Source organism: Tenebrio molitor, chromosome 2 (assembly GCF_963966145.1).
Source record: "Tenebrio molitor chromosome 2, icTenMoli1.1, whole genome shotgun sequence".
NCBI lineage: Eukaryota > Metazoa > Arthropoda > Insecta > Coleoptera > Tenebrionidae > Tenebrio > Tenebrio molitor.
The window spans coordinates 17,803,629-17,820,930 of record NC_091047.1 but is presented as its reverse complement, the minus strand read 5'-3'; the positions used below and the strand labels follow the sequence as shown (position 1 = coordinate 17,820,930).

Sequence of the window (17,302 nt, the reverse complement as noted above, 5' to 3'; positions counted from 1 at the left end):
CTTGCAGACCTTAGGCACTTACAAACCTCGTCTACGACTCGGTTTATAATCTTTGCCTGCGGTCTGCAAGAAACCACTTTCTTACCTTGGTTTGAAATATACTATTTCTTAAAGGTCACTGCGAGATGCTTAGGAGTTAGCAAAAACACAGTGTCAAAGTGTAAAGGTGGTCCAACTAAAACATCATTAAGAAAGTTGACGAGGCAGCGTCGCAGAAGAGTTACAGCAGACTTGCATTGCAATATTAAGCAAGAAGTTCATCTTGTACTCAATGATATGGTGCAGAGCAGTAAGACAATGGTTGTGTACTGTAAAGCTAGTTTTTTTTCAATGAAATATATTTTTTTTTAATTTCCAGTCTTCTACCGCCACAGGCTCTTCTGATGTTTATTCAATAAGTAAAGTTAATATTGTACAATATATTTTAATAAGTCAAATTGAATTCGGACTGGCGCACGATAGTCGGTCATTCAGACAAACGTCTGCAGGAAGTCTCAGGATTTAATTTAAATTAACCTTGACGATCTCGTTGTCCATTTTTGTTTTATGTTTATACATATTACGCATTATGTCTTAAGGGTACTCGAGCAGCACTGTCCATAATTTTGTGTAAGTCAGAAATTTAATTTGAAATTAACCAGTTACTGCAGGTGAAAACAACGTTTTGATTTTATTTATTTGAAAAATTAAATACAGGCGTCCTTCAACCCAAGAAATTGTTTTATTTTAACTCCTAGCCCCCTGAGAAGTTCCCCATATTTTGCTTCACGAACTGATCTTCCGCTATTTTGAACACAACAATTTTGTAGACATTTCACGACCAGCAAAATTAAGTCGTTTGATTTCGCATTGGTATAAAATTTTTATATAAACGATCTTGTTGGTTGAGGTTTTACTTTTAAATATTCTTGACGCAAGTAGTTATTCAAGAGTACACGTCTTCGTTTAAAATACTGCAAATGTAATATTTTCATTCATTTTATCTCATTCGTTAAGGTACTTCATTAATTAGAGCATAATTTCAGGGCACAAAATGTTACTGCTTGAAGGATATATTTCAAATTTTACGCGCGCTAGGTACTACTTTCTCTGCGTAGAATTTAGTGATTTTTATGTCAACCAATCTCTCGCTGGACAAACTATACCTACCTAAGTACCTATTGTATGTTCCTAATCCTATCATACCGATTAACAACTGACACTATTTTTAGTGCAAATGATAACAAAATGGATGTATTATTGCCTATTGTTATCCTCTAAAAAGTTTAATAACAATATTTGAAAAATGACTGTTTCTTTGCTGACAGCGAATAACATAACCTCTACAGTCTACGAATGACTTGGTTACTTTATCAGCCCGTATTGGTGACATACACAGCTAAAGCATTTTTGAACTAAAAATCACACCGCCACAATATTGAATTATTCGACCTTGACTAGGAAAATCCAACGTGAATGGACTTTATAGTCGTTTTTAAGGACATCCGTGCTGTCAGTGTCATTTTTAATATGTTGGCGCAGTTTGTACATACAAATTCACAACCAGGATTCAGAGTATAAGCAAATCCTAGTTAAAAAAATGTCAAACAAGAAATTGAGGTTATGGTAAAAGAAAATTGCTATTTCGTCAAACATCAACAACAAATAATAAAATTCAGTCTTCAACATGGTGTAACACATGGTTAAACTAGGTCATCCCCGGAATCCAAATCAGACTACATGTTTTCTTTGATTTGTTTGAAATTATAGAAAGCTAAATTGTCAAATTAGGAAATTCAAAATTTCTAAACCGAAACAGCAAGTAATGCCAACATACTGTCATAGTGACAGCACGGATGTCACTGAACACGACTATATATGGTTTCCTGTGTTGTTTACTGTCATTCTGTGGAACGTCAATTGTCAAAAGCAAAATAATAAATAAATAAAACTCGTACAACTATTTATATAGTTAACTAGTCAGCCGTAGTATTTATTTAAATTTATTGTAAATATAAGTTGATAAAACTTGCACAACTACCAAGATTGATACAATGTTCTAAACTTGTCTTCACCACCACATTTGAAAAAAGATGTTGGGATGTTATTTATAAGACAGTAACTATTTGAACGAAAGTAGGAGTGATTATCTGTCTATTGAATTTTTTATTATAATTCTGCCCCTTTTAGGTTAACGATCATGCAGGGGAAACGTGTGTCAGTTGAGTATTCACAAGTATTACATTCTATGGATGTAGTAACTTCATTGTACTTACCTTTGTATGTTGGTTACTTATTTTACAATAATCTACTTCTGAAAATAGGGCGTTTTGACAATATTCATAACATCTTAATTCTGGCAGCAATAGAAATCATAAAGTATATTTTTTACACACTCAGGAACAAGTCACTGATTCAGAAAAATCATGTGAAGGATTTTTTCAAAGTCATAGGAATGTTTCTACTATCACTTATAAGTATTTACATAATGGCTGTACTTTTTGGGGCACCAGCATTATCAAATTTTGAAGAAACTTTCATGTTTTCATTTATTGTAACAACAGTGACTGCACTTCCTGTTTGTTTGCATTTAGGTCTGAAAGATACCTTAAATATTTTTTTATCATTGACCTCCTATGAAGGGACTGAAACACAAAAACTCTTTATGCTGAAGGTCAGATTAACTTTGTTAGGTGCTTGGTTAGGGGCTATTGTTATACCTCTAGATTGGAACAGGCCATGGCAAAATTGGCCTATTCCTACCAGTGTAGGTACTATTCTGGGTTACATGGTCGCAAATTGGATTTGTTCACTACTTCAGTATAAAAACCGAGGAAGGTTAATCAAGAAAACAGGAAAATATGCGTTGTAAATCAAACGTAAAATAGCACTGTCAGAAATACAGTAGTTCATAACTTTAGTTTGTAGTTCTTTCCTAATTGTTCAACTATACTTAGGTGTAAGTGTTGAACGTGAGTATGAATATAAACAAAAATATTTGGGATTCATTTAAAATTTAATTTAGGTAATCAAGTGTCATCAGTAAATACTTGTGGTTTTAGGCCGTTACGTAATATGTACATTAAAACAAAATTAAAAAGATTCTATGTAGTGTTGAAAACGGAAACATTTTTATTTACGAGTCCACAGACAATTGTAAGGGAATGATTGAATAATAAACAAAATTTGATAAAGCAAGTGGTTGTCTGGATTTTAAAGTGTTTTTGTTTCTTTGGTACAAGATATACCGGGGATATACCGTTAAAACAACGTTGTTGAGGTTTAAGAAAGGTAGGAAGACAATAAAACAATTCTTTAAACAAAACAATCACATAATAATTTTAACAATAAATTAAAATCATGTATTAGAAACAGAGGTAGAAGATACAGTTAAAAACGAAAGAGATATAAATATACAAATAATAGGTCCGCTAAGGATGCATATTGAAGATACCGACAACTTTTTACAATACTGAAGCACGAATCGTTTGAGAATCACAAAAGTTTATAAATTTCTTAAAGTTATAAATAAATATATATTTATATATAACTTAATACCTAAGTTTTTCCTAGCAATGTATGTAACAGTAACATTAATTTAAACCAATATGTGGGCAATTTGAAACGAGGCCTCCACGAACGTCGACTGAACCTTCAAAATGACGGCTTCCGATCAAATCGCTCAACTAGTTGACTATTTCTTTTCTTCATTATCAAAATCTTCAAAATCGTCAGTCCACTTGAGATCAGTTGTCTTAGAAGAACTTCGTGCGGGGAGCTCCACTTCTTGATTACTAGACACATTTTCACTAAAAAAATCATCATCAAACGGATCGCTTTCTCGGGCAAAAATATTTACAGATTCAGACTTTTTTATGTTAATATCAGAGTGAACGCTATTCGAGAGTCTGTGTTTGTTGATCTTTTTCTTCCGAGAATTCGTTGCATTTTCAAAATTGTTCGCGTTAAACGTGCTCTCTTTTTCGTTAGGGTCTGCTTCTTCTTTGATGCTTGATATGCTGCTGTCTTCGGGTAGCGACTCCGTTTTTCCGCTCAGAGAAAAGTCGTCCTCGAACAAAGATTTCGATTTGCTTTGCAATCGGGGCGATAGTTTTAATTCTTTCAGCGACCTCTGCCGACAATCATCTTTCCTCGACTCGCCGTCCATCTGCGCCTTCTCGAACATACTCTGCTGTCTCAGTCCCTTAATCGTTTTGCTCACGATCGTCGGCGACTCGGCTTCCGACGTCTCGAACTCGTTTTCAAAATTAAATTTACCCTCGACTCGAACCCCCACCGGGCTGTCCTCTGACGGGACAAAATCGTTCTCAAATAAAGACTTGGCGCGAGACGCCTTCCGCGGGAAAGTGTTTACGATGTTCACTTCACCCTTTGGACTGTCTTTGGTCTTTTTTCTTGTGGCAAGAGTCGCACTTTTCTTATTGCTATGGTCCAACTTAGTGTTATCCACCTGTTTTTTCGACGGTGCGTCGGCAAAGTCATTCTCGAACTGTTTTGAATACTGCTTGCTCCTGTGAAGACCTCGTAATGTCGTGCCCGTGTCGGTTTTGTGGCGATGCGCGAGCTCCGAGTATTGAGAGTCCCTACTTCTGGACCTCCGTCCCGGTTTGTATCTTCGATCTCTTTCGCCGTCGCTCCCCCCTTGAAAATGACAGTGAATTTCCAAAATGTGCAAAAACGACCAGTACCTGTTGGTAAATAATGCCTCGACTTGATTTCACCAGTTTTTCTATCCATTTCTGAAGCGCTACTCGGTCTTTTCCAGTTTCTCTTGGCCGTCAAATAATGTGGAGAGGGTATTTCTTCAGCCTCGTTCGAATAATCATCCTCCCAAGGAGATTCTTGCGACTCTCTACTGTAATAGCGTTCGTCGTGTTTGCGATCGCGCCACATTCCCGGAGGGCCATCCATGTTAGGCCATCGACCGATCGCATACCTATTGGGAGGTTTATCTAAAAATATATATTTTTTAAATGAGCACCCTCTGTGAATATTCACAACACTGACGTTTCATTTTACTTTTATGTTTTGGCTTTTAAGTAGACTACATAAATTACCGTGTTCGCTTTGGTCCCAATCTGGGCAACACCAACGATCTCTTTCTCCGTCCCATCTGCGTCTGTGCCTTCTTTCATCACCCCATTCGTCTTCCCATCTGTCCACGTCGTGTTCTCTGTTGCCCAAATTGTATCGCTCCCTTTCCAATTCCCATTTTTGGCGGTCGGATCGATGAAATCGAGAAACGTGTTCATCTTCGTATCTAAAAAAATAAATAATTACAAACAGAAAACCATAAGTATGAATGAATGAATTCTAACATTTTGGGGGTCGTAACCTAGTATTGTTATCGCGCCAGCCGCCCCCAGCCACTCCCATTGCAAAAATTTTAATGACGCTAAATTCTTAATGAGGGATTATGAAAAAATAGAATTTCGTTTGTATGCGTACAAAAAGTAATACGTTAAAAAGAAAAGTTTTTGAGATACAGTCAAACCTCTCAAAGTCACACTTCCACTATTCGAAATTGGCTCCAACTCAAATTTATTGAATTATTAAATCTGGAAAAATAAAACAACGTTGCTATTAACATTTAAATCGAAATGTAAACAAGTATTTCCAACGGATTTTTCTTTTCGGTTGGAGAAAAATGCAATGCAATATAAAAACTGTAGCTATTAAAGTAAGTAAAGTGGATTACTTGTGAAGTTGTTCAGTTACAATTTACAATACATAAACATATTTTGGTTCCTATTTTTTTTACAACTTTTAATAGGAGGTTAACAATGGAGAAGCCCAATGAATGACATTCGTTCACATCAAATATTTTTACAAAATTTAACCACAATAAACCTAAGATACGAGTAGAAGGTTCAAAAAGTAAAAATCACGTCTCAAAATTATGTTATCGTTCCTTTTGCACGAATTTCGATTTAATATTATTGTGAACCTTCGAAACCGTGCCCGCTTTGACTCTTTTATATTAAGTCTTTTTCTTATTGGATTCACTTTTATTTTTTATTGTTATACGCAAATCTTCAGTTATGCCGAAATTTTCATTTATTGGATCCATTTCTTCACAATTTTTACGACTTGAAGTCAACAGCTGTTTCTTCATGGTCATGTAACGTTGCCATATCTATTTCATGCAAGTCTGATAAAACCGATTTTAATTTTTATTTTAATTACGTAAATATTTCAAAATACAACCACGAGTCGTAGTATAACTTAACCAAATAAAATGAGTACCTATCGTATATTACGTGTAATATCAATTTTGGTCATAGAAATATTTATCTAAGCAAACGGGGCTTTGGTTAAGTTTTCCACCATCCACTCTGAACAACCGGCAAAAATTAAAAAAACAATATATTCGAATATCATACTCACTCGTAGTCATCTTCCTCGTCCCAACTGTCCGTATGCCTCCGGTCTCTGTGTTTTTCGAACGAATGTTGCCTGGCATGCTTCATCCACCCCGTCCTCTGTTCTCTGGCGTCCCTCCGCCTCGGTTCTTCCTCCCATGGACTGACATCCCTCGAACTGGACGAATGTCCTCCGGTTCCTTTCCCCCCGTGCACGTACCCCGTCTGTTTCCGACGCCTGGGTTTCTCGTAACATTCGTAGTATTCCTCTTCGTAACTGTCGGTGGAACGGCGGTTGGCCGGGTAATACTGCACTGCAAACGAAACAAACGTGCCGTTCAAGTTCAAATTTGAAAATAAACCATTACTTTCAGGTTCTGCGGACGTGTCCCACCAACCCTCCTGTTCCCTGCGGATGCGTCTCTTCGTCCACTGGTCACCGCCGCTCCCCGAATCACCGCGTCTCCATTCGGGGGGCGAACCATTACCGAATTCTTTGGAATCGCTCGACCACGGCGACACCCCCTCCTCGCTCTGGACCGCTTGTTTTTCTTTCACCGACTCCGCTGCAATGTTGCTTTGGTCGAAGATTGCCCAACTTTCACCTATTGTTACTATCGTTATTATTTTTTCGTTCAAATAGACACCACATTTGAGTAAGCAAATTCAAAAGAACTGTCACGACTTAACAAACGTTCTAAAGATTCTAGAGTTCAGAAAAAATATTAATAAGGAAGGTAACAACACGAAATAAATTACCTGCCGCATCTTCGATTTTCTTCCCCATCTCGGAGTTGCTGCCGGTGTTGTCCACCTCTGGCGAACTTCCACTCACGACGTCGGACAGCGATCCAGAATTCAATCGAGCATTGTTCTGCATGATCTCAGTAATTGCTATTGGAACTGGACTCTTGGTTACTTTGTTCACCGGCGATTTAGGCGATTTAATCTGATTTGTCGCTTTAGCATCCTTACTCTCCACAGGAGCACTGTACTCGATCAAGTTATAAGTTGGTGAAGCAGGTTTTTCTCTTTTCTCATCGATCAATTTATTTTCGATATTAATTATACTGGTCTCGTCATGATCTTCATTTGCTTCTTCGTTCAAAATATTCTGCTCGTTCTCGTTTTTGTTGGCATCCTTCAACTCCGACTCACCCAATTTCAATTCGCTCTCGACGATCTCCCTCAGAGCTGCGTATTTATCTGTCCGTTCGGTATTGTCGATGGTTGTGTAAATATTATTGATGTTGCTGTCCACCGAACTGGGTGGATTTTCCTTTTCCTCTTTCAATTCTTCTGGCTCGGTGTCGATTTTGGTTTGTTTTATTTCTTCGTTCATCAACTCGCGGAACACGGCGTATCGGTCGTAGGATTCAGATTTTGACACGGCCGTGTTGCTGTTCAAGTTGTTAAAGTTCGCCGCAAAATCTGCATTGAAAGTCGGTATTTCATTATTACTGTTGGCTTCAACGTAAATGTTCGATGATGTGTCATTACAGGTTTTAGATTTGATAAAATTGGATAAATAATTCGTCAGTTGGACCAAGGTCATGTTGCTCAACTGGTTTGTGGGAATATTCAATTTGGTTGCCAACTCGTTCAAACCACTTAACGTAAGCTGACTTAAAGTAATGTCCAATCCTTCTAAAGAACACGACAGATTGTCAGTCGCGGTACTTGTCGTCAAATTGGGTTTAGTCTCTAAGTAAGATGCAACAGTGACTTGTGCCATGTTCTGCTTCTTAACTGATCTTTGAGGCGGCGGCAGCAGAACCGGAGCTGTCCCTCTGACGTTTTTCTGTTCAGCAAAAGATATCGGAGTCAAATAATCTTCTTCGCTTGATTGCACATTGAACTGTTTTTTTGGCCTATCTGGAGCCGCACCAAAGTCTGACTCAAACTTTGACTTTCTAACCGGAACCGGTATCGGGGGACTCTTATCCATACTCTTGATGAATTCTAAACTGTTCGGAGCCGTTTCGTAATCGTCCATGTAGTCGTAATGTGAATCTTCCACGTGGGGTGGTCTCGGAGGGGGCTTTACAGACAAATCGTTTCCCAGTTTCTTTGGGGGCAGAGGTGGCGGTTTTATTTGTAGCAGTGTAGATTCAGGTCTAGGGGGCGGTTCTGGAGCGCACTCCGATTCAGACGATATGTCTAAACTGGGATTTTCGTGAAGTTGCAACAATTTATTTTCTCTTCTGGAATCGAACTTATCAAATTGCACGTCAAACGTATTTTGTTTGGTAAAAGGAATAGTTCTGGGAGACGTGGTACTGGTGATCAATGACAACTGTTTCTCGATCACGGAACCTTTTGGCGATTTAGTAACGTTGGACTGATAGATTTGTAAATTTTCGGCTTGACTTTTCATATCGAAAGGTTTGACTTTAAAACTGGCAAACTCCGTTTCAAAGGGATCTTGCTTGCAGAAATCTGTTTCTGCAAATGGGTCTTCTGTGACGAAAGGATCTTCGCCGAAGGGATCGGTACCAAAATCGTTCGATTGGGCGTTCGTTTTGGGTATCTTTTGCATAAGATTCCTGTTCAATAGACTCTGTTCCTGTTGCTGAGCTTGTGACACCAAATCATTGAGTGCTTTTTTTGGTGGATTTTTTAATTCTTGAAAGAAATGTTTCTTATCAATATATGGCTTACTTCTACCAGTACCTAAGGTAAAATAAAATATACTATTTACTTAAGAAAAATAAAAATATACTGATAGTAACCAAAAAAAAATGAAATTGCTTTTATTTTTTTTATTTTATTTTACCACAGATATTGCATTACTTGTGAAATGTAATCGAAGGTGACCGAGTGTAATTGATTCCTGTCTAAATAAAAATTTGGTCAAGAATGTTTTAAAAAATTTCACTAACGCACACATATTATATTTAGCTAAGTGACAAACCATTGTACCGGGTGATCAAGGACTGTTTAAGTTGGTAGTACAATTAAGAAAATTTTTTGATTCGGTTATTTAGAACACTGCAACCGGATATGTTTTGTTGGTTGTTTGACAAATATCTGATGTACGGGGTGATCAAATAGGACTGTTTAAGTTGGTAACACTGAATTGTATTTTAAATCGTATAACAGGAGTAACTTTCGGTTGTTGATGGCTTGTCGTTGTTAATGCTATACCTACATCAGATATTTGTCAAATAAACCAACAAAACATATCCGGTTGCAGTGTTATAAATAACTGAATTAAAAAATTTTCTTAATTGTACTGCCAACTTAAACAGTCCTTCTTGATCACCCGGTATATACCATTCACGATGTTTTGGCATATGGGGGAGGCTATGATTTCATTTTTTAACGTTGGATACATGTTTGATTTGTGGCATCTCTGCTGTCACTAAAGTGCCTGACATGCGGTCCGCATGTCACATGTTACGATCATTTTGATAGGTCCTATCAAAATGATCGTAACATGTTGCCGAACTTACCGTAATCATAATTAAGCGACTTTAAAACGTATTGATGGTGTTTGTATTAGACTGCAGAACATATTTTCAGTAAGTTACAATGAAGTCAAGTTTTTTTTTGTGTGTATAAATTGAATTGTAGGTGAGTACAAGATAAATAAATATGTAGCACGGATAGTGAAGGAAGAAACAACGACCCAATTGAAATGGCATAGGGGTTTTGTAAGACTTATTATAACTTCGCGGTAGAGTTGTGAATTTATGGCTTGAGTCTATTTTGAAATGTACTCCTGAAATTTGCCAACATTTTTGTAGATATTGTGAAGAACTTATTTCGGAAGATTGGGCAAAATTAATGTGAAATATTTTATTTGAAAACGTTCTTCCTTTAATAATTTCATTAGGAAAATGTGACTCGGAATTTGATTGGGGTTTTGATGCAGGTAATGATGATTCAGAATTTTCTAATGAAATTATGGAAGTTGAATAGTTTTGTTCTTTTTTGTCATAGACGATGGGTGTGTAAATATTTTGCAGAAAGATTCGAATACAGTAAGGCTTAATAAGTAGGTACAAGATTTTATACAATCTAGTTCTAGGAATGTTTTGGTTAATTAAAATGAAAAATGCATTGAGAAGATAATAACTGGTTGGTTAAGACACTGTATAGGTAGGTTATCTAAGTGGTGCATAAATTAACAGGAGCCACTTCGTCTTCCGGTCCCGGTCCCTACTATTCTGTAGTCTGTTCAAGTCAGTTTCCTGTTTTGTTAAATTGGATTAAAAATGTGTGAGTATTGTTCTATTGCAAACTAGTAAAACTGACAACAATGCACTAGACAATGACGCAGTTTATAACCTCAAACTTAGAAAAACATAACCTAATTCAACAGACAGCTTTACTGCCAACTTAAATGCACTTTTTCCATGGCCTCCCCTTATGCCAAAACATCGTGAATGGCATAGCATTAACAACGACAAGCCATCAACAACCGAAAGTTATTCCTGTTATACGATTTAAAATACAATTCAGTGTTACCAACTTAAACAGTTTTTCTTGATCACCCCGTATAATGATAAATGATAAAACTACTTTCTATCATAAATGACTCGTGTTCAGTTGAATAAAGGTCCATACACAATGGCGTTAACGTTACGTCGATGTTAAAACGTTAATGTTAACGTTAGATCTAGAAATTCAAAATTACATGTATTTCATTGTGGACCGTTCACAATGACGTTATGATGAAAATTAATGTTGCATGAGATTGTTAGCGTTAACGTTAGTTCTAGAAATGTTCTGGATTCTTAACGTTACATTCTAACAATAGCCAACGGAAATAGTTTATAAAAAGTACTGAAATACATGTAATTAGATCTAACGTTAACATTAACGTTTTAACATCGACGTAACGTTAACGCCATTGTGAAAGGGCTGTAAAGCATTTGATATTTAGATTCAATTATTTTTGCAAAAACTAATTTTTCATTTAAAAAAAATAGTTATATACAGGGTGCCTATTTTATCTCTTCCCACCTTACGGTTTAGCAATAGGCAACACATAATACATTGCACAGAGATCTTGGTGGAAATTTTTCACTTTTTAAAATAAGAAACATAGTTAGCCAAAGTGAAACATTTAATATGCCACAAAGTGACATAACGCATAACCTAATAGTTTAAACTAGAGTTCCTCTATTTCCAAATTTTTTGAAGTATTTGATGACTGATGTCATCCATGACGGTAATATCAAGGCGGTCTCTATTTTAACAGGCCAGGACACTGGCTGTGTTGCCAAATTTCTTAGTGGGCCATTCCATAGCATCCTGAGTTTCAAAAATATTGGCACTTCCATAGAAAGGCGGTTCATTCAAAAATCATTTTGACAAGACAATTGTGCAATTAATTTCAGTAAGTAATAGAAAAAATAAACATGCCACACAAATGTTGCCTAGGTACCCAATTGCAAGTCAAATTATGCTTGAAGCAAGTCTTCCAACGTTAGCGTTTTCAAATTCCCATGGAAGAAGATTAGAATGCATGAATGGATGAGGATTTTGGAACTAGAAAACTGGCGCGTTAACAAGACTAGTGTGGTCTGTGAAAATCATTTTAAACTTACGGATATGACCGAGAGGAAGCGTCTCATTGTGACTGCAAAAGCACTTTCGGTTGTTGCTCGTTCCATTAGGTCTAAAATCCATTTTAAATTATAAACCTGTATTGGTGGTAGGGTCCATACACCCGACTGGGTAGTTTTTGCAGTTCGTATTTATTTTTAACAATTCATACTGCACCTTTATTAGTCTTTAATGGTCTCTGTGTACGACTTTAGAAAAAAATCTTGTCCTGATCTGTACACTGTACAGATGGCATGCGTTGGAATGTTCACTGGAGCTAATGCAATCACGGTGAACTAAAAAGACTTCTATCTTCATTTTGGATAGGATACTTGTTCAGAATACAGGACTCTATGAAATTTTACTAACAATAGCTATCTTATAAAACAGGATACACATAATTACCATGACTGGGACACCTGATATACTTTGACTGAAGTAAAATTGCAATACGAGAATTAGAAAAATCTTTCAGTGATGATTGACTGACAGCTGACAATGACAAAATAGTGAGTGACAGTGAGTGATCACAAAACTTCAAAACTAGTAACTTTTTTAAAAGGTTGGCCAAGCAACGTTGCCAGATGTTAGTGGGCCATTCCATAGACCACTTTCTGAAGTCAGTGTCACGGCCTGTTAAAATAGAGACCGCCTTGGTAATATTCAATGCAACCTTTTGAAATTTTCAAAAACATTTTTTTTAAACAAAGCAATCTCCGAAAAGTAAATTGTGTTGCCTGTTTTGTAGTTTTACGGCGGTAACCGATAAAATGGGCACAGTTTACAATTTGGAGCTTAAACTTGACAACAGTGCGATACTAGGTTCGGAAGCTACCATGCGATCGAATAAAAAAAATCAGAGTAGGCGAAAATGGTGGTTTGAACCAATCAAAGCATCAGAATAGCACAACACAGGTAACTTTTTTTTTATTCGATGGCACGTTAGAATACAACATACAGTCAAATTAAAAAAAAGGTCAATGTCATTTCATTTCATTCAATTTTATGCCAAAATGTGACATTGACGACCACTTTTTTTTTATTTGACTGTATATAGAAAATAAACAGAATTTGTAACAAAGCACTTTTGACCAAATTTTTGTTTTCCCACCGTATACGTTTACTTGGATGAACGGAATTCGTGTTTTATTTTTGGTATAATGTTGTTTTTAATTAGTATGTATTGTAAAATGTCGGAACCGTATCTTTATTTGTCGCAGTATAAGTACAATATAGATTTGCCGTCTCTTCCCGATTGTATTGACATATTTGACAGTTCACACTTGTCACTAGTTCTTTGTTTATTATTTTTCAAAATGTAAATTAACGTGTTGAGTTAATTAAAGAGCAAAAGATGCTTTTTTAAAGCTACTTTGAGCAAGTCATTATTTATTATTTGACTTTTTAATAATTATAAATTATGTAGTCTAGAATTTAAAAAAAATGTACAAGTTACTATGTATTGTGTATGCGGCAAATTTACAACACGCCACTTATCGGGAACAGTTATAATAACCCTGTATTAACATGAGCAAAATCTGATAAACCCATAATACTTTTCGGGCGTCTTACTGTAAGCTCTCACTTATCCTTTCTGATTAGCATAAATACGTTAGCTTCAGGTTTGACGAGAGAACATTACAGTTGTCCCACTGGGCGACAGCAAATTAACAATGAAGCTCTTTTAATTGAACGGCTTAATGAAGGTGCTAAATTAAACTTACCGAGCGGATCTAATTCAGTAAAAACGTCAAATTGAGATAAGATTTCTTGTTTGGTCATTTCATGCTTCTCATCTTTGGTAGGTTCAGGCACTAAGGTCGGTTCTTCGAAAATGTTTTTTGTGGTGGACTGGTTAAACCAATCGTTGCTGTTTGATTCTTGGCGAGAACTACTGAGATCAGGGGCAAAAACCTCCTTTTTATTTTTTGTTTCTCTCGAACTGATCAGGCTGGGATCAGCACAACTTGCATCTAAACTGCTCACAGTATGAGGGGTTCTTGGACTAAAAACGTTACTACTTTCTGAGGTTCTGTTTGACCTGTCTCTTCCTGAAGGTGGTGGAGGTGGCAAAATCGGTTTCTAAAATCGATTGAATTGTCGTGAAACAAGATTTAGCCAAAGAAGATGATTTTACAGTGTAACTAGTAAAGCTGTCGCCAAAAGGATCGTCTTTAGAACCAAAAGGATCGGAAGGTGTTATCCTTTCCATTTGATTAAGGCCTTGCTGCAAGCTACTCAATTCTAACTCGAGGTCTACCAAATCAGCCACAGCAGTACCGCCCGATTTGATCTCGGAACTCTGACTAGTTTTACTGTCATTTGTTACATTTTTCGAAGTTTCTTGCAAAACAGCCTGCAACTAAATGTGCGATAGATTAAAAAAAAAGAAAACCTGGACGCGGCTATTTACTTTTGTAGTGGAAACTGATGGATCTGAAAATAATGGCGAACTGGTAAATCGATTTTTATCTAAATGTTGTTTGGCCAGCTCAATTTCCTTCTTCTTTAAAGCAAACACCACTTGAAATAAATCTCTCATCGCGATAACAACCTAAAATTTGTCATCATAAAATCAATATCACTTGTAAAGTTTGAGACAATTACTTGACTAGCAGCTTTGTCAGTTTTAATTCCAAAAAATCTGTGGCCCGTGTCTGGAGAACCGAATATATAACCAAAAGCTCTTGAATCTGTCATGTCCTGAGCAATGAAAGATATTTTGTGTACAGGATGGTGATACAGAGAATCCTGCAAAACACATGATAAAAACAAAGTATTATCAACAAGAATATTATTTACGCCTGTTTTCTCATCTCTTAAACGTAAACCGTCAATGGCAATATTAATTGTTATTCTCTGTTTATGTTCTCCGGCAGCTCTAATTGCCATCTTTAAATCGGAGAGAGCTTCTTGGCACATGCGATCACCTCTTGCTTCGGACACTTCTAGAATTCCTATCAACTTGGCCTTAAAACTCACTCCGTCTCCCAAGAATCGTGTGGTCTCATTTTTGTCTACAGAAGAACAACACAGTTTGACTCAAATGTAAACAGAAACGAATTTTATCTGATAAATGTTATGAAAATAATAAATTGACCAAAATCAAACTAAATATCTACAATGCTACTCACATTTCAAGGGGCTAGTCTTTTTTCGTAACGTTTGCATGTTTATTAAGCGATACGTATTTTTTCAAAAATAAAAACACCCTTAACCATCTGGGACCAAACCATCACATTTTATCACATTATAAATTGACTTTACACTTCCCATACTTATTATGGAAATAATATATTTACAAAAGAGTTGTCTCTAAATGGTTCATTTTGTGTGAAAATGTGCACTGAATTAATTCCTTATATTGATCCAAGAATCCATTGATCAACCCCATATAGGGGTGTAGCAAGTTTGGGGTTGAAACCTGCACATGCTCAGTCTAATCAAATTTTATTGATTTAAAAAAATGCATATTCTGCTGGTTTCACAAAATTTGAACGCAGCAATCAAAATGTAGTCTCACAACTCGTTTTCAAACAAATCATGACAGATACCTAAATAAATAACCCTTCACCTTATTTTCTTCCCATAAATTAAGAGTCAGTAAGTAAATTAATGCTAAAAAACTACCGTCTGTTGACATTTTCGTTAATTTTCCAAATTTACTATTGTCGTGTGTTTATTGCTGGTAACACCATAAAACCACAAACTTTGGTTAGTTCAATTTTACCGTATATATTACATTTGTCATTCATTATTGGCCATTGAGGTATTATAAATAGTCTGTGAACGTATGACAGATATGGTAGGGATAACGACGATAACATCTTCTGGTCAGGCCGTCACGCTGTGAAGGTGTCAATTAGACAACCAAATATACTCGTATTTAACATGTATTTAAGTACGTCACAATTCTGTCCAAACCAAACCAAGTCCAAAAGGCCTCGGTCCAAACAGAAGTTGTCATGCCATTGACATGAGATGTAAAGATCTAGGATGTAAAGCGCCCCTTACGTATTCGTAACCTCATTTTCTGCTATTACAAGATTTGTCATTTTGAAGCCGACTGACTTGCATGAAATTATTGAAATTTTTGGATTTCAATTCTAAAAGTCAATCATAATCAGAATCATAATGACAATATAGCTATTTGTGCAATAAGTTAGGATATGTAATTTTTTTCCGTATCAGGCATGGGATTTTTGATCGAGACGTCAGTTGTCAGTCGAGATCAAAAACATGCCGTGTACGGAAAAAAAATGGATTTCCTACGTATTGCACACATGATTTTTTTCTACTGGAGTTTGGAACATACATAAAATTTGGATATTTTTAATATTCTATTAATTCTTTCTAAATTAAAAAGCGAAATCAAAATTGTTCTGCTTTCATTACCATAGAGAAACAATTTAGTAATGAAAAATTGTGAAGGCGTTTAAGCTTTTCTCTCAATTAAATACCACTTTTTACGTTACGTATCCCAGGAAACGACCAAAATTGAACTTTTAGTGTTGAAATATTATTTTTTGTTCGACACTGTCAGAATTTGAGAATTTTCGCCTGTGTGAACGGATTTTAATAAATTTGACAACGTGTCAAAACGAAACGTCAAGCTAATTTTAAAGATTTTTAGCGATTTGGAGCCTTTAAGGGGCTCGTCGAACAAAAAAACGTTGTATTCAACTCGTTCGTGTGTAATTTGGGCTTTTTTGGCACTCGTGGACCTTTAAAACTCTCGTCTCACTCGAGTTTAAAACTGGTCCTCATGCCAAAAAAAGCCAAAATTACACACGAACTCGTTAAATAAATAACTATTCCGCCCTTAGTAGGAAATTTTTCACTTTCAAATTAGTATTACAATGTTAAAGTTTTTCAAACTCCAGTACAAAAAAAATAAAGCATGGACTACATCTTCTTTTTTTTTAATTGACATGAAAGCGTAGAGGGATATGGAGGGAGCACTGTTCAAAAAAGTGGTTACGACCGCGCTGTTCTGTAGACCTAATAAAAGGTCTCCAGATGAGCCGAGCGAAAACGAAGTTCACGCAGATATTTTATCTTTCCAGTGGCGTCCCTTTAACTTTTTTTCTGGGTACAATTTTTGTATGAATTGTAGGAAGACGACCGTAAATATTTAGTTCAAAATAAAAAGAAAAACAGATCAGAGTTTCAGAGTTATACAACTGAAAAAAAAGACAATTCACCAACCGGTTCACGTGTAAAAAACCAAATCCCAGTAAAATGACGGAACACCGACGCCGACGCTCGTTTCACTCGCGTGCCAAAAAAGGCCCAATTTACGCACGAACGAGTTGAATACGTTTTTTTGTTCGACGAACCCCTTAAAGGCTCCAAATCGCTTAAAACCTTTAAAATTAGCTTGA

The 17,302-nt window shown here is 36.3% G+C and overlaps 2 protein-coding genes across 10 annotated transcripts; one reads left to right on the top strand and one right to left on the bottom strand.

The window, feature by feature from the left end:
* The first annotated feature begins 1,871 nt into the window (after window positions 1-1,871).
* Window positions 1,872-3,177, top strand: PIG-F (phosphatidylinositol glycan anchor biosynthesis class F). Its single transcript, XM_069038208.1, has 2 exons — window positions 1,872-2,115; window positions 2,170-3,177. Exon 2 carries the CDS (start codon window positions 2,180-2,182, stop codon window positions 2,849-2,851), a length of 672 nt encoding a protein of 223 aa, XP_068894309.1. The 5' UTR covers window positions 1,872-2,115; window positions 2,170-2,179; the 3' UTR covers window positions 2,852-3,177.
* A 100-nt stretch (window positions 3,178-3,277) lies between these two features.
* Dab (DAB adaptor protein) lies at window positions 3,278-15,750 on the bottom strand. Of its 9 annotated transcripts, XM_069038146.1 has the most exons (13): window positions 15,649-15,688; window positions 14,721-14,935; window positions 14,526-14,669; window positions 14,332-14,472; window positions 14,056-14,280; window positions 13,643-14,000; window positions 7,122-9,035; window positions 6,731-6,967; window positions 6,388-6,676; window positions 5,058-5,260; window positions 4,689-4,952; window positions 3,839-4,641; window positions 3,278-3,788 (listed from the first exon to the last, which is right to left on the bottom strand). In XM_069038146.1, the coding sequence occupies exons 1-13, from the start codon at window positions 15,671-15,673 to the stop codon at window positions 3,786-3,788; spliced, it is 4,821 nt and encodes a 1,606-aa protein (XP_068894247.1). In that variant the 5' UTR covers window positions 15,674-15,688; the 3' UTR covers window positions 3,278-3,785. The 9 variants fall into 9 exon arrangements, with proteins under 9 accessions (XP_068894247.1, XP_068894244.1, XP_068894245.1 ...); XM_069038143.1 differs by having other exon boundaries at window positions 3,278-4,641; window positions 15,053-15,750; XM_069038144.1 differs by having other exon boundaries at window positions 3,278-4,641; window positions 14,056-14,274; window positions 15,053-15,750.
* Window positions 15,751-17,302: the final 1,552 nt, after the last annotated feature.